Source organism: Asterias amurensis, chromosome 8, assembly GCF_032118995.1.
Source record: "Asterias amurensis chromosome 8, ASM3211899v1".
In the NCBI taxonomy this organism is placed as follows: domain Eukaryota; kingdom Metazoa; phylum Echinodermata; class Asteroidea; order Forcipulatida; family Asteriidae; genus Asterias; species Asterias amurensis.
This window is the reverse complement of record NC_092655.1, coordinates 16,847,188-16,869,180: the sequence shown is the minus strand read 5'-3', so window position 1 is coordinate 16,869,180 and position 21,993 is coordinate 16,847,188. Positions and strand designations below refer to the sequence as shown.

Sequence of the window (21,993 nt, the reverse complement as noted above, 5' to 3'; positions counted from 1 at the left end):
TAGTTCACAGCTCTGTTTTAGCTGTGAATGTTTAGCAGGAGTTCAAATTCTTCCAAATGTTCATTGCGAAAATGTGACCTCAAAATTCAAAAGTATAAATCGGGCTTAAAGACCCGGTCACACAGGCCTCGATAATGAGAACGAAAACGAGAATGTTAAAAGTGCACGCCCTTGATTGGTTGAATGAGCGTGGGTGTATTCTGCGTGGAGCAGTTCAACCAATAGATTGCGTTTCTTCGCTGCGGTGTGACTTGGCCGTAAGTCTGCTGCCACCTACATAAAGCGATCAAAAGTCTCCTACTTTGATTATTGGTACTGGTGAAAAAGGATTTTTTTTTCAAATGATTCGGGTGGTTTAATCTTAATGTTTTATACTTATTCTCTTGGTGATTAGATCTTAGCAGATGGTATGAGGTAAGGGCTAGCCTGGGTAAGGGTGTACCTTGCATGTGTTTTACAGGTGTTCACCCAGTCAAGAAGTCAAGTTATGCTGTCATTTTGTAAAGTTTTGTCTATACATGTATTTTTGTTGTATTGTGAAAGTTGTTTGAAGACGTTGTGCACACTGCAGAGGCTTTTCTTTACAGGAAGTGCTGATTCCCCCTGGAGTCGGTTAATTAAGTGTGGACGCATCAGGCACATTTTAAATTAAGCCTGAGGCTAATGGAGTCCTTGCACTCGCTCAAGTATGGTAGCCTGCAAAAAAGGCGTAGTCACTGAGCAACTGGTCCCCTTTCATTCTTCTTTGATCTTGTAAATGTCTAATTGTATGCAGTTTTAGGTCAACTGTAAAATGTGGGTTTTATTTTTAGTTGTGTCAAAAAATAATTTGAATTTTTATTCTGACACGCACCTTTGTGTCCTACAGGTGCTCAAAAGTTTTTGATATTGTGACATGTCTAATTGTATGCAGTTTAGGGTGACTGAAGAACTTGTTTTTTTTTTCATTGGTGTCAAGATACGTTGCATTTTTATTATGAAAAGTTTCTAAAAAGCAGTCACTTTTGGGTGCCAATCAGCACTGTTATTCAGCACATCTCTTACCAGGTTTAGTTATGAGAGGCATTGATACGGCGTGCTGTCCATTGTAGCGATGATGTTTTTATAGCAATGCGTTGTGACTGGTTAAAAGTGCATCACATAACATCACATCATCATTTGCAGAGATATATTGGTTGTACAATTGTAGAACTAATCACGCATCCCACTGCGATCCCTACAGTAATAATAATAAAAACAGTATTTATAAAGCGCCAAATTGCCAAAGGGTACAAGGCGCTGAGAAAGAAAGAAGAGGGAAAAGACAGAACAAAGATAAAGACGACCAGCTACGAAGAGGCAAAAAGGTGGGTTTTGAGTACCCTGGCAGTGTGAAAAGTTTACAAAATGCACTGATCGAAAATTAGACGTGTAACCCAAAAGCTGATTATGCCTGTTGAAATTGTTTGAGTGACCTGATCTGTGTAAACTTCAACACGGAGCGAATGCTGTTAGTGTGAAAAGGACTTTCATCTCCCTTTGTGATCCCTTCCGCTTGTGAAATGGTTAGATGTAGTCTCCGGGAGTGATCCGTGTCGTTTGTGAAACTGTCAAACTACTTTCCTTGAGTTGTCCTTTGAACGTTCTACGAGAAATCTGCTTTGCCTTAGGATTACAGAACAGTCCTGATACTTCAAAAAGGCGATTGCATCCATGCCCCCTGGTCATTGCCTTGGTGCCCTTGAAATGCTCCAGTAGAAATTAACAATTTCCTCATAGGGTGCCCTTTGCCATGGAGAAAAATGCCTTGGCGCCCTTGCCATTTCAAAAACAAAGCAACAGGCCTGACAGAATGTTCTACGGGGATAACCTAGGAAGACTAGTTTTACTGTTCCAATCCAGTTGTCAATGTTTGGTTGCTGCAGAAGAAATGTTCCCTCAGTTTTAAGAATGTAAGCAGATTCAAGTGGCTTTCAGTAAATTGTTAAAGGAACACGTTGCCTTGGATCGGTCGAGTTGGTCTTTGAAAAGCGTTTGTAACTGTTTTTTATAAAATGCATATGGGTAGAAAGATGTTGTAAAAGTAGAATGCAATGATCCACACAAACATGCCTCTTAACTGCACGGTTTTCCTTTTCCCTCGTCGACTAACACGGCTGGCCATTTATGGGAGTCAAATTTTTGACTCCCATAACATAAATGGCCGAGCGTGTTAGTTCGCGCAGTAAAAGGAAAACCACGCAATTTTGAGGCAAACTTGTGTGGATCATTGTATTCTACTTTTAAAACATCTTTCCAACTGTATGCACTTTATAAAAAAACGGTTACAAACGCTTCTTATAGACCAACTCGTCCGATCCAAGGCAACATGTTCCTTTAAGTATTTTCTGTTGCCTTCTTGAATTGTGATCATCTTGAAATAGGGTTCTTTGTTGTAAAACAGTTGGCCGTTGCTTTTTCATGTGGCTGTCTGCTCCCAAACTTTCCCCACGCACTTAAAAGACTGTAGGCAGCAGTTTCAAGTTGCTTTCAAGAGAACGCCTCTGTTGCCAGAATGAATTGTGATCATCTTGTCATTTTCTCACAAAGGCGTTTTTTTATGGTCGTTAATTTTTTGGGGGATTTACCAGTCTATGAACAGACCTTTGAAGATTGCCAAATGTACACATTGGCATGGTTGAGAACATGATTTGTCGTGTGTGAGAGATAGATCGTTGATATACAAAATTAAGATTTTTGTTTGTGTTCATGTTGCAGTTTATCTTTGGTATTTGTCAGTTTTTGGTTGTAGAGAATGCATGTAATATCCCCTTTTTAGCTTTGTATTTTGAAAACGTTTTGTAACAATTGCTTCACCTTTTTTTAGAATCGGCATTTTATCTTGACATTTTAGAAGACAAAGTCATATTTTGTCCATTTTCATTGGGGATCACGGAAACATTTCAGTTCCAAGTTCAAAATTTGGTAATTTCAGTTCACCAAAGGAATACAATGGTACATCTATAATTGATGGATTATCTTTGGAAGTAGGCCTGGGCGACAAGTGAAATTTACTACTCGACTAGTCGCACCTCAAATAGTGGCGACTACGACACTAGTGGCGACTACTTTTTAATTCTTAAGATACATTGTGGCAATGTGTGCTGCAAGCACAATATAGTATCGTTCAAGCTTAAAGGCAGTGGACACTACATGTATTAGTAATTACTTAAAATAATTATTAGCACAAAACCTGTCTTGATTACGAGTAATGGGGAGAGGATGATAGTATAAAACATTGGCAGAAACGGCTCCCTCTGAAGTGACGTAGTTTTTGAGAAAGAAGTAATTTTCCACGAATTTGATTTCGAGACCTCAAGTTTAGAATTTGAGGTCTCGAAATCAACCATCTAAATGCACACAACTTCGTGTTGCAAGGGTTATTTTTCTTTCATTATTATCTCGCAACTTCGATGACCGATTGAGCTCAAATTTTCACAAGTTTGTTATTTTATGCATATGTTGAGACACACCAAGTGAGAAGACTAGTCTTTGACAATTACCAATAGTGTCCACTGCCTTTAAAGGATTGAAGGATTGCATCATTGATGTCTGATTGTGTTTTGTAAGTAAATTATGTTGTCGTGAATATTCATGAGGGCCACAATTGGTTCACCAAACAGGTAGTCGTGACTATTTGTTTGGTAGTCGTGGTGGCACAATTAACTGAGTAGTTAAAAAGCGTTAGTCGCGACTCTACTTTTGATTTATCAGTGACAACTATGATACTAGTCGCACTAGTCGCCCAGGTCATTTAGAAGTACGGTCATTTTGTCAAGGGGGTGGGGGAAATCATTGACATTTCCAAATAGTAGGCCTACAGCTTACGTTTCATTGTAAACAACAGCCATTTCTTACATTAAGGGACATGATGCCTTGGATCAGTCGAGTTGGTCGTTGAAAAGCGTTTGAAACTGTTTGTTATAAAATGCATATGATTAGAAAGATGTTTTAAAAGTGGAATATAATGATGCAAACAAACATGCCTTGAAATCACATGGTTTTTCTTATACTTATTACTTGACTCCACACAATGGCGTGTTGTGTTTTTTTCACAAGAACAATTTTGAGGCATATTTCTTGTGGATCGGTATTTGTATTTTAAAATTGCTTTCTAACCATATGCATTTTTATAACAAATTGTTTCAAACACTTTTCATAGACCAACTCAACCGATCCAAGGCAACGTGTCCCCTTTAATCATACCATGTATTATTAATGCTAACATTCCAACCTTTGATTCCTGTGTGAAACATCTAGCTTAATTCGTCCGACTCGGATGTACGATTCATTCCGGTAAATGTCCGATTTCATTCTCATTTATATCCATGTCCGGAACTGAGTTTTGTTTTTGTTTTTTAAAGATCGTCCGTATCATTTTCATAATCTTCATTTTCAAAAATGCTTTGGGGTTTTCTTTTGTTATATTATGTTTGACTTTGTGTTCATCAAACAATGTGGCAAGATTCAGTGTTATGTTTCACTGATGGAGTTCAGTAGTTTCATGAACTGTTTTTGTTGTATATAGTCCATGTCATTTTGATAATCTTCATTTTCAGAGTTGTTTTCAGGTTTTCTTTTGTTACATATTTTTGAGTTATCAAGAATTGGTGTTATATGTCATTGATGGAGTGTTTTATAATTCAGGGCTGATAGTGATAGGGATCTGGTGACCAATGCCCAATTTCATAGAGCTGCTTAAGCAGAAAAAAGTAGCTAAGCACAGCAACATTATGCTTACCAGATGAGCAAATTACCATGTCACAGACAATTTGTAACTGCTACCACGCTCATTTCTGCTAAGCTGGTTTTTTTCTCTCAAAGTTTTCTGTTTTAGGAGCTCTATGAAATTTGGCCGAGTGCTTAATTTTATAGAGCTCCTTAAGCACAACAAATTAGGTGAGCCTGGCTAAAAGCACAACAAAATATTGTAACCAGAATAAGTTGACCAGCCAAAATACATATTACATGTACAATATGCGACGGGTATCTTGCTTATTTTTGCTTAGCAGTAACAAATTATTCAGCAATATTTTGTGCTTAAAAAAAGCAGCTCTGTGAAATTCGGACCGGGGGAGAGTGTTTTGTAGCATAACAATGTAGTATTAACCCTTTGCTTGATTTATCATAAATATTTTCAATATTTGAAGGAAAAAATTGTTTTAAAAATGTGAAAGGTACATGTATGGGTACACAGGTAATGCGGTGTAGGGCATAAACTATTACCGACTGTTTACCCAAAACCCTAGCCTAGTGAATATTTTTGGTAGGGACTATGGCTGGCTGGTAAAACCACATCTTCACATGCTTTGTGGACAGCTTAAAAGCAAAATGTTCATGCTTTGTTCTTTTCAGCAAAAACCCCCATATATTTGCGCTTTTCTTTTAAGGCATCAAAATATTCCTGCTGGCAAAAAAAAATAAGAGTATAGAAGCTTGGTGAGGTATTCAAGAAAGGGTTTTTATAAAGTCACTTATTTTGCCAAAGAAAAGCGCAGAATTCTGTGAGCTGTAAGCGCAGAATTCTGTGAGCTTGTAAGCGCAGAATTCTGTGAGCTGTAAACGCAGAATTCTGTGAGCTGTAAGCGCAGAATTCTGTGAGCTGTAAGCGCAGAATTCTGTGAGCTGTTAGCGCAGAATTCTGTGAGCTGTAAGCACAGAATTCTGTGAGCTGTAAGCACAGAATTCTGTGAGCTGTAAGCACAGAATTCCACGGTAAGCAGCACAATGACCGTAGGCAACGATTGCCCTGCAGCAAAAGCATTTGTTTCCCTTTTCTTTTTTCCTTTTCTTTTTTAATTTAAAAATTTAAAATTCAAAACTGTACACAACAAAATTAAGAATTGCAATGGTTGTTTATTTTTGTTTATTTCTTTTTGTCGGCAAGTTTGTATGGTATAATTAGGTCTCGACTCGATTTCACAAAGCACTAAGATTCATGTTTGAAGATGAGTTGTCAGTATCACCATGGTGATTTGCATTGTGACATCACTCTTAGCTATTTGTGAAATCCTCCCCCTTGTCATGTAGGTTAAATAATTTGATTTTATTTATCTTTGGGCATAATATCGTTACCTTCTTTAAAATGTATCCAGTCAGTTTCCCCCTTTTGATATCTTGATATTTGTACTGGCCTTAGAAACATATTGAAAGTTATTGAGAAAATCCCATTCAGGGTGAGTCGTTGTTGACTGGCTCTTGTGTCTACTTCATTGTGTTGTGTCCGTACTGGCTCATTTAAGTAAACTAAGGTACGCCTGTTTACAAGTAAAGTAAAGTATGACTTACATACATGTAATTGCAAGTAAACTCAAGTAGGCAATTGCAAGTAAACTAAAATAAACTTGCAACTAAACTCAAGTAGGCAATTGCAAGTAAACTAATATAAACTTGCAACTAAACTCAAGTAGGCAATTGCAAGTAAACTAAAATAAACTTGCAACTAAACTCAAGTAGGCAATTGCAAGTAAACTAAAATAAACTTGCAACTAAACTCAAGTAGGCAATTGCAAGTAAACTAATATAAACTTGCAACTAAACTCAAGTAGGCAATTGCAAGTAAACTAAAATAAACTTGCAACTAAACTCAAGTAGGCAATTGCAAGTAAACTAAAATAAACTTGCAACTAAACTCAAGTAGGCAATTGCAAGTAAACTAATATAAACTTGCAACTAAACTCAAGTAGGCAATTGCAAGTAAACTAAAATAAACTTGCAACTAAACTCAAGTAGGCAATTGCAAGTAAACTAAAATAAACTTGCAACTAAATTCAAGTAGGCAATTGCAAGTAAACTAAAATAAACTTGCAACTAAACTCAAGTAGGCAATTGCAAGTGAACTAAAATAAACTTGCAACTAAACTCAAGTTGGCAATTGCAAGTAAACTAAAATAAACTTGCAACTAAACTCAAGTAGGCAATTGCAAGTAAACTAAAATAAACTTGCAACTAAACTCAAGTAGGCAATTGCAAGTAAACTAAAATAAACTTGCAACTAAACTCAAGTAGGCAATTGCAAGTAAACTAAAATAAACTTGCAACTAAACTCAAGTAGGCAATTGCAAGTAAACTAAAATAAACTTGCAACTAAACTCAAGTAGGCAATTGCAAGTAAACTAAAATAAACTTGCAACTAAACTCAAGTAGGCAATTGCAAGTAAACTAAAATAAACTTGCAACTAAACTCAAGTTGGCAATTGCAAGTAAACTAAAATAAACTTGCAACTAAACTCAAGTAGGCAATTGCAAGTAAACTAAAATAAACTTGCAACTAAACTCAAGTAGGCAATTGCAAGTGAACTAAAATAAACTTGCAACTAAACTCAAGTAGGCAATTGCAAGTAAACTAAAATAAACTTGCAACTAAACTCAAGTAGGCAATTGCAAGTAAACTAAAATAAACTTGCAACTAAACTCAAGTAGGCAATTGCAAGTAAACTAAAATAAACTTGCAACTAAACTCAAGTAGGCAATTGCAAGTAAACTAAAATAAACTTGCAACTAAACTCAAGTAGGCAATTGCAAGTAAACTAATATAAACTTGCAACTAAACTCAAGTAGGCAATTGCAAGTAAACTAAAATAAACTTGCAACTAAACTCAAGTAGGCAATTGCAAGTAAACTAAAATAAACTTGCAACTAAACTCAAGTAGGCAATTGCAAGTAAACTAATATAAACTTGCAACTAAACTCAAGTAGGCAATTGCAAGTAAACTAAAATAAACTTGCAACTAAACTCAAGTAGGCAATTGCAAGTAAACTAAAATAAACTTGCAACTAAACTCAAGTAGGCAATTGCAAGTAAACTAATATAAACTTGCAACTAAACTCAAGTAGGCAATTGCAAGTAAACTAAAATAAACTTGCAACTAAACTCAAGTAGGCAATTGCAAGTAAACTAAAATAAACTTGCAACTAAATTCAAGTAGGCAATTGCAAGTAAACTAAAATAAACTTGCAACTAAACTCAAGTAGGCAATTGCAAGTAAACTAAAATAAACTTGCAACTAAACTCAAGTTGGCAATTGCAAGTAAACTAAAATAAACTTGCAACTAAACTCAAGTAGGCAATTGCAAGTAAACTAAAATAAACTTGCAACTAAACTCAAGTAGGCAATTGCAAGTAAACTAAAATAAACTTGCAACTAAACTCAAGTAGGCAATTGCAAGTAAACTAAAATAAACTTGCAACTAAACTCAAGTAGGCAATTGCAAGTAAACTAATATAAACTTGCAACTAAACTCAAGTAGGCAATTGCAAGTAAACTAAAATAAACTTGCAACTAAACTCAAGTAGGCAATTGCAAGTAAACTAAAATAAACTTGCAACTAAATTCAAGTAGGCAATTGCAAGTAAACTAAAATAAACTTGCAACTAAACTCAAGTAGGCAATTGCAAGTGAACTAAAATAAACTTGCAACTAAACTCAAGTTGGCAATTGCAAGTAAACTAAAATAAACTTGCAACTAAACTCAAGTAGGCAATTGCAAGTAAACTAAAATAAACTTGCAACTAAACTCAAGTAGGCAATTGCAAGTAAACTAAAATAAACTTGCAACTAAACTCAAGTAGGCAATTGCAAGTAAACTAAAATAAACTTGCAACTAAACTCAAGTAGGCAATTGCAAGTAAACTAAAATAAACTTGCAACTAAACTCAAGTAGGCAATTGCAAGTAAACTAAAATAAACTTGCAACTAAACTCAAGTAGGCAATTGCAAGTAAACTAAAATAAACTTGCAACTAAACTCAAGTTGGCAATTGCAAGTAAACTAAAATAAACTTGCAACTAAACTCAAGTAGGCAATTGCAAGTAAACTAAAATAAACTTGCAACTAAACTCAAGTAGGCAATTGCAAGTAAACTAAAATAAACTTGCAACTAAACTCAAGTAGGCAATTGCAAGTAAACTAAAATAAACTTGCAACTAAACTCAAGTAGGCAATTGCAAGTAAACTAAAATAAACTTGCAACTAAACTCAAGTAGGCAATTGCAAGTAAACTAAAATAAATTTGCAACTAAACTCAAGTAGGCAATTGCAAGTAAACTAAAATAAACTTGCAACTAAACTCAAGTAGGCAATTGCAAGTAAACTAAAATAAACTTGCAACTAAACTCAAGTAGGCAATTGCAAGTAAACTAAAATAAACTTGCAACTAAACTCAAGTTGGCAATTGCAAGTAAACTAAAATAAACTTGCAACTAAACTCAAGTAGGCAATTGCAAGTAAACTAAAATAAACTTGCAACTAAACTCAAGTAGGCAATTGCAAGTAAACTAAAATAAACTTGCAACTAAACTCAAGTAGGCAATTGCAAGTAAACTAAAATAAACTTGCAACTAAACTCAAGTAGGCAATTGCAAGTAAACTAAAATAAACTTGCAACTAAACTCAAGTAGGCAATTGCAAGTAAACTAAAATAAACTTGCAACTAAACTCAAGTAGGCAATTGCAAGTAAACTAAAATAAACTTGCAACTAAACTCAAGTAGGCAATTGCAAGTAAACTAAAATAAACTTGCAACTAAACTCAAGTAGGCAATTGCAAGTAAACTAAAATAAACTTGCAACTAAACTCAAGTAGGCAATTGCAAGTAAACTAAAATAAACTTGCAACTAAACTCAAGTAGGCAATTGCAAGTAAACTAAAATAAACTTGCAACTAAACTCAAGTAGGCAATTGCAAGTAAACTAAAATAAACTTGCAACTAAACTCAAGTAGGCAATTGCAAGTAAACTAAAATAAACTTGCAACTAAACTCAAGTAGGCAATTGCAAGTAAACTAAAATAAACTTGCAACTAAACTCAAGTAGGCAATTGCAATGAAAGTAAGCTAGAATTACGCACATTTGCAAGTGAACTAAAGTACAATTCCTAATTTTTCTTGATACAGGAAGTAAATGAAGATGAGATTGACTGGTGGTCCAAGTACTACGCTTCCATCGGAGAAGTACAGAAATGCGGCGACTATCTACAGAGAGGATATGATACTCTACAGGTGAGAATTGTTAAATTTATGGATTTGTAGTTTTTCATCGACCCCAATTCTCTTCCAACTAATTTTGAGACATGATTTGACAAATTTGTCCAAACAGTTGTTCATGAAGCATTCAAAGGAATTTTGTTTTGTACCGGATGCTGCCAATTCAGATTCAGCCTTACCTTTTGTTCTTCAGAGAGAAGTGGATTTGCAGGTTTTTTTTAAAGCCATTATACACTTTCAGAACAGGAAAAAAAAAAAAGTTAACAGATTTACAAACAACTTACAGGAATTACAGAAGGTAATGGTAAGAGACTTCTCGTAAAATATTATTCCATGAAATGCTTAACATTCAAACAATTATCAATTCTCGACTACGAGAATCACGGATTTATGTATTAGTAAACACATGTCATGACACTGCAAAACGTGCGAAAACAAGGTAGGGTTTTCCCGTTATTTTCTCCCGACTCTGATAACCGATTGAGCCTAAATTTTCACAGGTTTGTGATACACAAAGTGTGGGCCTTTGGACAAACTGTTTACCGAAAGTGTCCAATGGCTTTAAGGGAGGGAGGGGATATGCATCTAAAGAGTGTTGGCAACATTTTACGACAACTGCTACTGGTTGTTTGGGTGGAAATGTTAAGATTGTCGGAATGGCAGCTATGTCTATGGCTATGGCTATCATACATTAAAGGGGCACACCGGCTCACCGTTTACGCAATTTAGTGGTGTAGAATCATAAATAAAAAATTTGAGATGGTTGCTGTAAAAAAAAAATCATCAAAATGTTAATTTTAATTAGCGAAAAATATTTTAATTTGGTACAGCGAATTAGCTTTTCTACGACTGGAAGTGAAACTAACCCGGAAGGTCACATGATTATTCAAACCATTTTGTGGTTCTAACTATCACGCAACTTTTGTTTTTGCTTAAGAATACTCAAAAACTGCAAAATTTGATGATTTTTTTAATGGACTATTCTACTTCATTCCTGGAAGACCGTTGAAGTCATATCTTAGTCTATTTTGTAGCCCAATTCAGCCAGGTGTGCCCCTTTAAAGTTTAGTAGATCCCTCAGCAATACCCTTAGTAGCAACAGTCCAACTCCTAGCCGTAGCCGCCAATTCGGACTGGGTTTCAAGCTATATTTCTGGTATATTTATTATCAACACATTTAAAGCCACTGGACACTTTCGGTAAACAGTATTGTCCAAAGGCCCACACTTCGTATATCACAACTTATATATAAAATAACAAACCTGTGAAAATTTAGGCTCAATCGGTCATCGGAAGCAAGAGAAAATAACGGGAAAACCCACCCTTGTTTCCGCACGTTTCGCCGTGTCATGTGTTTACTATAATTCGTAATTCTCGCTGTAGAGAATTGATAATTGTTTTAATGTTTTCTCAAAAAGTAAAACATTTCATGGAATAATATTTCAAGAGAAGTCTTTTACCATTACCTTCTGTAAACCCTGTAAGTTATTTGTAAATCTGTGAACTTTTATTTTTTCTGTTCCGAAAGTGTATAATGACTTTAAATTGAAACAGGTGGCCCACAGGCCAAAAGCGAATCAATGTACAAAGCTAGAGTGACTTATATTATGTCATCTTCATGATATTGAAAACAAAATTCTCCTCATCAATTTTGTTTTAACAGCTGTACCAAGGCCCACTGGAGAAGGTTGAACCCTACAATGGATTCAACGACTTCTGCAACACCTATGAACTCAGCCGGGGGAAGTGCAGTGAATCAGACGATGAAGAATCAAGCGGTGTTGGGGAGTTCAAGGTATCAAAGGGATGAAGCTATCTACGATATCTTGTTTGCTTTCCCCAAAAGAAACATACCCCATCTTAATACATGCCAACTGTTCAGATTTTATATTGAATGGTCCAGATTTTGGAGTTTTTAAGCAGTACAAATTTAGGGAAGTGATTTCTCCGTGTTTTAACCAGAAATCCATTTTTCACACCCCAAAACCAAAAATAAATATGTAAATAAATAAATAAAAAATTTAAAAAATAAAAAATTCCTAAGCCAATGAAGATAAAACCTTATGGCACATCCAAGAGATGCAGAGAGTCCTCTTAAAACCAAAGATTATTGTATGTAAGCAGGTTTCACACTCGGAACCTTGCATTCTCGCAAGCTTTCATGCTTTGCACTCATAGTTCAGCTTTTCACATCCATGAAAATTTGATCATTCCTTTCTTTGACACAAGACAGCAATGAACAAGATAATAAGGTTCCAGTAAAAGAGGGTGCTTGCGACAGTAGAGATTTTCTTACGGGATACAGTGATACATAAAGAATTTGTTTGTATACATACCATACGTAACAAATCTGTACTCGCGTGACTTGTTGCGCTGCTGACTTTCAAAAACGGATGTTCCTATTTTTGAGGTTTCATGTAGGCAGGTATGCATCTCCCATTCGTATTTTTATTCTGAGCTGTGTTAGTTTATTTTTGTGGCTGGTCAATTCTTTAGTGTCATTACGTAACTGAACCTGCTGCAGATGAGTTTCAAAACTCCTGAATAAGTTTCTCAAAAAAGTTAATGCATAATGCAGTCGTATGTATCCAATATTCGTATAAAAATAACATTGTAACTTGCTGTTGGTGTTTTATTGTATTAACTTAACACTGTGTTTTTTATGTCTTTTTTACAGGGTCTGTTCAGGATTTATCCCTTACCGGGTGATCCTAAATCCCCACTCCCACCAAAGGTCTTCAAGCATCTACCATCCAGTGCCCCAGTAGAGTGTGTAGTCCGTGTGTACTGCATCAAATGCATCGATCTACAGCCACAGGATCCCAACGGACTGGTAAGAACCAAATCCTCTATTAGAACCGATCTTTTTGTCCTTGGGATAGGACGTGTTTGTGATCATGAATTTACACAAATAAGGAAATTGTAATTCAGTACAATACTTAATCTAGTCATTGTGACATCGATTTTTAAATATTGATTTACTTCACAATATATATATACTCTATAAACTAAAGAATACAGTAGTGCCCCAAATTATGCAGATTTTATTAGGTCAAAGGACTCCATCATCAAGCAGATCGAGCAGCCTTCTCTATTTTATCATGTAAAAAAAAAAAAACACCCACCCACCCACAACTTTGGAAAAAAGATCGAAAAATTGTCACAATGACTTTGATGAATGGCCCCTTAGCTTGGTGGGATTTGAACCCATGATCTTCCGTTTGCAAGTCCTGCAGTCTGATCACTGGTCCACGGTGATTCCCCTCTGTTGATTTCAGTAGCCGACCGTTATTTACCCTCTCCTTAAAAACTTGTTGTCAGTCTGAAACTCCCGTGAACCCATTCAGTCTCCTGACGATGACTAGAGCAAGCTAGTAGAAACGATTGGACCAATAGACCTTATGCACATGACGTTATTTCAGTACTGCGCCCCCGCATTGAGGTCAAAAGGAGGTTGTTCATTGGACAATCTATGTGCGTTTTGATTGTTTCGTCACAGCTTGACCTCAAAGATGGCGGCTGGATGACGTCTATGCATAACTCTATTAAGAACTCACTCCACAGTAATAAAAAGAAGTCCCCTCAATCCACTAAGCAAAAGTAGGAAGTCCTGCCCGATTTTCTACTTTACGCCCAGTTAGTAGTTAAAAAGCAGGACAGTTTTATTTCAGCACTGAGAAATCTCTTCAAAAAATCTACTCCACGGTAGTAGAATATACAGCAAGACAAAATCTCTAATAAACCATAATCCACCCAGCAAGAAGATATATTACACATGGTGTTAACGCAAACCAAATATACATTGATACCTCACAATGCATTGCCTCAAATCCTATATCATGTTATTGCATTTTTAAATTTTGTTTATTATTTAGTCCGATCCGTATCTGAAAGTACAGCTGGGCCGGAAGAAGATCAGCGAAGATGACAATTACATTCCCAACACACTCAATCCTGTCTTCGGAAGGTAAGTTCTTATCAATGGAGTCAGTTCAAAAGGCGGGAAAATTCCCTTGAATTATTTTTTAAAGAGATGCCATAGTTTTATGTTTTGATCTTGTAAGCCTGAAACCAGGGCCCATTTTCATTAAACCTATGAGCACAATATGCTTAGCATGAAATTTGTTCCTTGATAAAAACAAGATTACCAACAAAATTTTAATTTTTTGCATTTTGCTTGTTACTGGCATTCAGCTGTTGTTTGCTTATCCTGAAAATCACGTGGAAATTTGGTTGGTAATCCTGTTTTTATTAAGGAAGAAATTTCATGCTAAGCAAATTTTTGTGCTTACAGGCTTTATGAATTCGGGCCCTGGTAATAATATCAGTTAGTTGTGAGTTAGAGGATATCTTAAAAAAAAAAAAAATTCTAAAAAATGTTGGGTCACATAAAGTGTGGATACTGTTCTTAGGTAAGTACCAATTTTGGCAAGTTATTTTACTAAACCAACGGGGAAAATGTACAATAAGAATATTTTGTTTCAAACAATTCACATTTTGCACCAGGTGGTTTTACTCGTACATCGATGTTTGTTTGCACTGTACTGACTAAAATGCCTGTGATTTTACCCATTCGTCAATGTTTGTTAGCATTGTAGTATACTCAGCACTTTCCTCAAGTTCTGTGAAAAAAAATCACAGGCATTTTAGTCGGGTGTGATTCGACTATCGAGATTGCCCGGGAGCTAGAGGCAGTTCAAAACCTATATGAGAAATTACCACTTTCTCAAAAACCCTGTTTCTCACAATGCTTTATACTATCAACAGTTCCCCTTGCTCTTTACCAATAATGTTTTAATGCTAACAGTTATTTTGAGTAATAGTTCCTTTAAATCAAGAGGAAAAAATATAACAAAACTGTTTTTGTTTGTTTTTCAGTATGTTTGAAATCAAGACGTTTCTACCAGTCCACAAGGATCTGACTGTCTCAGTCTGGGACCATGACTTATTGAGCAAAGATGACATTATCGGCGAGACAGTCATCGATCTGGAGAATCGGTTCCTGACCAAATACCGTGCCAGCTGTGGACTTCCAAACACATACGCTCTGTAAGAAGATTCCCTCTTTGTTTGTTGTTGGCTAAAAGAATAAGCTTAGGACAAGCTTGTGCAAAATTCTTACTAAGCCGTTTGCGAGTTGGATTTTAATAATGTCTGGTACATGACTTGCTGGAAAACAAGTTACCGCTTAAATTGAGACAGTTGCTAGGGCAAGCTTTTGCTTAGTTATGTAAGAGACGAATGTGTATGGCACAATGGTACCAGGGTCTGCTCATCTGGAGATTGGTATATAATAGACGTTAAATTTGCATCGAGGATGAAGAACATCAATTTTGGTTTTTACCCATACACCGATGTGAGTTAGCATTGCATACTCAGTACAAAAGCTTTCCCCGCACCACTTGAAGTATCAACTGTCTATATAGTCTGAGGAACTCAAATTTAAGCAGGACAATGTGACTAAGCAAGTCATTGTACCAGACGTTATTCAAATCTAACTCACAAGTGGCTTATTGTTATCGGAAACTGAGGTCATCCCTTTTACATCTGTTTTCCTTTTAGAATGGTTCGATTTATTTTACCTTAATTATTTCAAGACAAAATTTTGCATTCCCAATTACAACTTATGTTATTTATGGCCGTAAACTGTGATACTCTAAAGTAATTGAAGAAACAGAATCCCTCCCATGTAATACTCAGTATGTTTGGTGACCAATTATGGTTGGGGTAGTCCAAATATCAAGATGACTTTACAATGACTGGTATATTATATTTTGGTTGACAGGACTGGACCCAACAAATGGCGTGACACCCAGAAACCTAAAGAAATCCTTGACGATTACTGCAAGAAGAATAACATACCTGGACCCTTCTACTATGGAGCTACCAAAGTCACTGTCGACGGCAAGATGTACAATCTTGCTGATTTAGGTAAGATTGTCTGAAATCTGAAAACTGAATTGTATAGGGTGCGTTCGTTTAGCTTCCCTCCTTGGTTGACCCTGGTCTGCCCCCGGTGCGTTCGAATAGCTTTGACGTCATTTCAGGGGCTCACCTGGGTCAGCCCCTAGTGCCCTGCTTGTGGAGTGGGTCACTTGGGGGCTGGCCCTAGGTGCATGGCGTCACTACGAGAGCGGTGAGTGATCGTTCGTTTACCTCTTGTCAGGGGCTCACCCGAGTGAGCACCTCGGGGTAGACCCAGGGAAGCTTTAATATCGAATGCATCCAAAGTCAGCAAAGCATCCTAATTAAAAAATCAAACCAAACGTTTATAATATTAACTATAAATCAGTATTACGTTGAAAAAATTTGATATATTACCCTTTATATCATTGCTGTGTGGTTTAGGAGCATCAAATTCAAGTTTTGGTAGTTAGGTCTTCGGTGTATGGGTTCTAATCCTGGTCATGACACTTTTGTCCTTGAGCAAGCTGGGTTGATATTGTGTTCAAGCCATTGGACATTGGAGCACCATGGCACCTCAGGGTTTTATACTTCCCATAAGCTGAGAAAGATTCCAGGAATGTTATCGGCCAAATGACCAGGGACAAATTTCATGGCTCTGCTTACCGCCAAATTCTGCGCTAACAATAACAATTTCCCGCTTGCATGCAAGCGTTGAATTTCTGCGCTAGCCTTGTAAACGTAGAATGCCAATAGTAACGTTGGGTACGCACACGCAGAAGCCAACATTCGCCGCTAACCCGTGAAAGTACGCTCGACGTAAGCACAGAATTCCCTGCTTCTGTAAGCACCGATTCTGTGCTTACGGTAAGCAGAGCCATGAAATTAGACCCAGGGCAGTAATGTAAAGCACATTGATACATTAAAGCTCGGTTCATACTTCCTGTGAATGTTTGGTGGGAAGCAAAGTTTCTTTTATCACAATAGGAAGAATAGCCCGTATTATTATTATATTATATATTTGGTTTGCGGTAACACTATGTGTGTATCTGCTTGCCAGGTAGAGTTTGTTCTCAGAGAACTGTCTTTCTTTATTCTACTGCCTCGGATTAGATTTATCAGATGTTCGGGAGACTTCTCAGTTCTGAAAAGAACTGTCCTGCTTTTTAACTACTACCCAGGCTGAAGGTGTAGAACTACTACCCGGGCGCAATGTTTTCAGAACTGAGCAGTCTTCCAACATCCGATAAATCTACTCCGTGGTTGTAGAATAAAGAAAGACAGTTTTCTAAGAACAAGCTCTACCTGGCAAGTAGATACACACATGGTGTTACCGCAAACCAAAGGAACATGTATATTGATACATGTACCACTAACAATGCCTCAAATCATATATAATTATTATATTAAATAGTTTTGCATCGCATATGCAGGCTTTATTGTAAAGTGCGATATAATTTAATTGACAGAGCTGAACCGGATCCACACTGACCACGAGGGGCCAGCCGATGAGCGTTTGGCCTTGCAGGTCTTAAGAGCGCAGGGACTAGTCAAGGAGCACCTTGAGACGAGACCTCTGTACAGCCCACTGCTCCCCGGCATTGAGCAGGGCAAACTGCAGATGTGGGTCGACATCTTCCCCCTGAACCTCGGTCCGCCCGGAGAGCCTTGTGACATCTTGCCACGCAAACCCAAGAAGTAAGTCTTTCAAGTGTGTCTTAGTATGGTTATATTTTACAGGATGATCTTCAGCGGGTCCCACAAAACTTTGCGGACTGCATAAGTCCACTTGCGCAATGTTTATGGAGCAACTTGCGCCATAAACATTGCACAAGTGGACTTATGTAGTTGCGAAAAGTTTCAGGGAAACGGCTGCCGTTTTTTTTTTTTCAACTTTGCATTGCATTCATCTTTTAATACTTGTACTTGTGCTACATGTACTTATACTTAATCCCATAATCCTGTTGAAGGTCGTAGGGGCACCACAGCTGACTTATTGACGACTGTACTCCATCCAATGCAGTCCTCCGCTAATCTGTGCGAGTTGCTCCATTTGTATTTTTGCTTTACTCCATTAATACATGTATTTTCTTTGTGCTTTCTGCCCCTCTCTCTCCTTTCTTTTCTTTCCACTGAACTGCTTTTCTTCAACCAATATGTTCCTGTTTACGTCTGTTGTTTTTTGCATAAGCCTTTAACAGAGACTCTGTCAGAGTTGAAAATGTCAGACGATTGACTATTAATTTCTGCATTATTACATGTATTTGTCATTCTTTTTGTATATCTGAATTGAAAATTTACTTGAAAGCAATATCTGTTTTCAATGCATAACCCAGTAAAATTGGGGAGGTAGTGCTTTCTGCTCTACCGACCAGGCTTCGAATTGATGATACCCAAGCCTACATTCGTATGGACTGTGAAAGGGGTAACCCTGTTTCAGCCCCAGGAGTAGGTGGCACTGGCCCCTGGCAAAAATAATTGTAGCCCACGCCTTGAAGTGGCCTTCAGGCCTTGTGTGTCAGGCGACTTGCATAAAAAAAAGTTATAAAAGAAAAAGGAAAACAAAATTATGGAGCTATGCATGTAGCAGTGATATTGAGCAGATATTAAGCAGTGATTTACAGTCACTTGATTTGCTCCTATAATACCTTGTTTTCATATTTTTGTTTTTTACTCATTTCAAATTGATCCATTACCATGCCATTGTTTGGGATAATATTCATTGTTTGTTTCAATTCTATTGCTGTATTGTGTTGATTGGTAGCTTGGTTCATTCCTAGCTACCACGTCGTACCCCGTCCACAATCATCATATTACAGGGGGACTTTACTCGACAAGCTGTGCTTCTTCATTTCCAAGCTTGTTGCGTTTATTTCTCCCTAGCTGCATTTTTATGCTTTTATATGTTTTTCCCTCTGCATTATGTATTTACATCTTTATTCTCTCTGTATATTATTGTAAACTTTCTTGTGTTTGGAGTTTGAAACAAAGTTCAGTGAAAAGTTTATTAGGCCTAAGAATAATTATTACATTATAATAATGCATTTTATTTACATCTTAATTCTCTCTATATATATTGTACACTTTCTTGTGTTTGGAGTTTGAAACAAAAGTTCAGTAAAAAATTTATTAGGCCTAATAATAATAGTTATTACAATTCAATAATGCATTGTATTTACGCCTTTATTCTCCCTGTATTATACTATTCACTTTCTTGTGTTTGGATTTGGAAACAACAGTTCAGTTAAAAGTTTATTAGGCCTAGTATTAAACATAATAATGAATCATATTTACATCTCAATTATCTCTGTATTGTATCGCACACTTTCTTGTGTTTGGTTTGGAAACAAAAGTTCAGTTAAAAAGTTTTTTAGGCCTAGTATTAAATATTATAATTAATTCAATTTACACCTCAATTCTCTCTGTATATTATATCGTACACTTTCTTGTGTTTGGTTTGGAAACACAAGTTCAGTCAATAGTTTTATTATTACTAATTATTATAATGCATTATGTATTTATGCCTTCAATCTCTCTGTACAAATTGAACACTTTCTTGAGTTTGGATTGGAAAGCAAAAGTTCAGTTCAAAGTTTATTAGGCCTAGTGTTAAGTATTATAATATTATAATGCATTGTTTTTACACCATTATTCTATCTGTATATTTTGTACACCTTCTTGTGTTTGGATTTGAAATTACAGTTCAGTTAATAGAATAGAATAGAATGGTTTAGTATTAGTCAAAGATTAACAACAATGACATGAATTTGAAGTATTGCACTCACAACATATACAAAAAATAGTTATTCAAAAAATACAATACAATAAATAGGCCTATACAAACTTTATACACAACAAAATATTGATAATATATTCTACGATTGTTTGATTCAGGTATACTGGATACCTGTTTTCAATAAATAACCCAGTATATATTAATATATTATACTATTCTTCTATTCAGGTATACCTTGCGTCTTGTAGTCTGGAATACCAAAGATGTCATCCTGGATGAGACGTCTATTACTGGAGAGAAGATGAGTGATATCTACGTCAAAGGGTTGGTCTCTAATCATCTCTTTCCTTTCTTGACCTCTCACCTTTGTGGCGTGTCTTGGCCGAGGGGTCTAGCTCACCGGGCTCTCAAGCTCTGGACCCAATTTCATAGAGCTGCTTAAGCACAAGAAAAAGTAGGAAAGCACAACAAATTTACCATTACTAGAATAAGGTTACCTGCCAAACTACCATGTCACATGTACATGTACTAGCTGTGGCTGGTATCCTGCTCAATTTTGCTAAGCAGGAATTGTTTAAGCAGTAATTTCTGCTAAAGTGTACTTGGAATGGTTTTATGGAATGTTAGGAATGGGTGGCCCAAGCATTTTGGCCGGGATTGAGGAATAGAGTCGTATGAAAAGGGCTATTGAAACACTGTTTTACTGATGACGTCAATCTGGTTTATTTTGTGTGACTCTTAGGTGGATGTCCGGCCAAGACGAGAAACAGGAGACCGATGTGCATTACCGATCGCTCAACGGGGAAGGGAACTTCAACTGGAGATTTGTCTTCCCGTTTGAGTACATTCCACCAGAGAAAGTAATGGTCATCAGACAGAAGGTTAGTACTTCACGAACCTCCAAGGATTCTCCCCAAACTGGCGTCTCATTAACAAGCGAATCAAATTCAAAGTCCTCCTTGTTTTTAAACAAAACTAATTCGTGGCCATGTGTGTTCTCTTAAAATTAAAATCGTCCGTAGTCATGCACCACATCAAACATGTCTGCGCCCAGGGTGGCTTCAAAGCATGGAGCAAGTTAGCGCTCTAGTCAATATATATAATAATAATAATAATAATAATACAGCATTTATAAAGCGCACTAAATCTGTGGAACATTCAAAGGCGCTGATATAGCTCTATGAATAAAGCCCACAACTCTTGCAATCTATGTCCTTTTCTTTGTATATCTTCTTCCATTCTGGTGTTGTTTACAATGTATTATGCGCTTCAGATCATATCATGTAAATGGTCCAGTGTAAAGTTTAAATTACTTTTAGTTTAGTTTTACTTTATGTTGTCTATATTTATTTTGTTATAACTTTATACTCGATATATAATTTTTGTTCATGACTGTTTGAATGTTTACTTTGCATTTGTTAAATCAACAAGCAAAGTAAGGATAGTTAATAATGATGTTTTTTTATCTTCAGGAACACTTTTGGAGTCTGGACAAGACTGAATCCCATGTACCACCAATCCTAGCCCTTCAAATATGGGACAACGACAAATTCTCAGCCGATGACTTCCTTGGTGAGTTCAAAAATTTACTCAATAGATCATACCCAGGCCTTTAGCTTCGCTCCTGAAGGGGCACAGCCATAGACCGATCCATTAGGCTCCGCCCGTGGCGCACGTGTCAGCAAAAGCGTGTGAGCCTCTCCAATGCCATTCTGCACAACTCTGCCGCGGGCGCCAAGCATATGCGCACTCATGTCAGACTTTTTTTGTCTGACTTTAGGTTGCCCAAGTGGTGGGGGGAGGGGCGGAGCTTAATTATTGACCTCTGGTAAGGGGCACTTGTATCGGGAAAATGGAAGTTTGTATTGGAGCCTTGCAGAGGGCACCACAGCAAAAGCACAGAGTACTAAAGACATTATCTCAAATACTTGGAATGAGGTGCATGCTTGTACAGCTAGTGATCATGTGGCGTGTCATGGCCGAGCGGTTAAGAGCACCGGACTCAAGCTCTGCTGTTTTGATCAGCAGAGTGTGGGTTCGAATCACGGTCGTGACACTTGCCACATACAATGGACCCTTCCCATGAAATATGCTAATTACATTCACGCATACGTACAGACCCTGTTGGTTGGCAACTGCCGTAGAGTTGTGCACTGAGCAGACGTGCAATCGCGTCTGCGTCACGCAGCCATTAGTCGTGTACAAAACAGTGCGATGTTCCCTCATTTTGCCAACCAAAACACGTTAGTGCGCACGCGCTATGTGCAATTTAAATATTTCATGGGAAGGGTCTATTGGGGAGGTAGTGCTTTCTGCTCTATCGGTCAGGCTTCGGACTGATGATACCCAAG

General features: G+C 37.0%; 1 protein-coding gene across 9 annotated transcripts in view; it reads left to right on the top strand.

Annotated features, from left to right (window-relative positions):
- Positions 1–21,993, top strand: part of LOC139941124 (myoferlin-like) — a 146,151-nt gene that overhangs the window by 90,726 nt on the left and 33,432 nt on the right. For 7 of the 9 annotated variants that reach the window (XR_011786540.1, XM_071937564.1, XM_071937566.1 and 4 more), the window contains 11 exons: positions 4,279–4,314; positions 9,913–10,017; positions 11,666–11,797; positions 12,680–12,835; positions 13,878–13,969; positions 14,881–15,051; positions 15,788–15,933; positions 17,376–17,604; positions 19,871–19,966; positions 20,385–20,523; positions 21,115–21,214. Coding sequence is in view for 8 of the 9 variants with exons in the window: in XM_071937564.1 (XP_071793665.1) it covers positions 4,279–4,314; positions 9,913–10,017; positions 11,666–11,797; positions 12,680–12,835; positions 13,878–13,969; positions 14,881–15,051; positions 15,788–15,933; positions 17,376–17,604; positions 19,871–19,966; positions 20,385–20,523; positions 21,115–21,214 (1,402 nt within the window). In the remaining variant the exon portion in view is untranslated. The remainder of the gene's footprint in view (positions 1–4,278; positions 4,315–9,912; positions 10,018–11,665; positions 11,798–12,679; positions 12,836–13,877; positions 13,970–14,880; positions 15,052–15,787; positions 15,934–17,375; positions 17,605–19,870; positions 19,967–20,384; positions 20,524–21,114; positions 21,215–21,993) is intronic. The other 2 variants (XM_071937570.1, XM_071937567.1) reach the window with 1 other exon arrangement.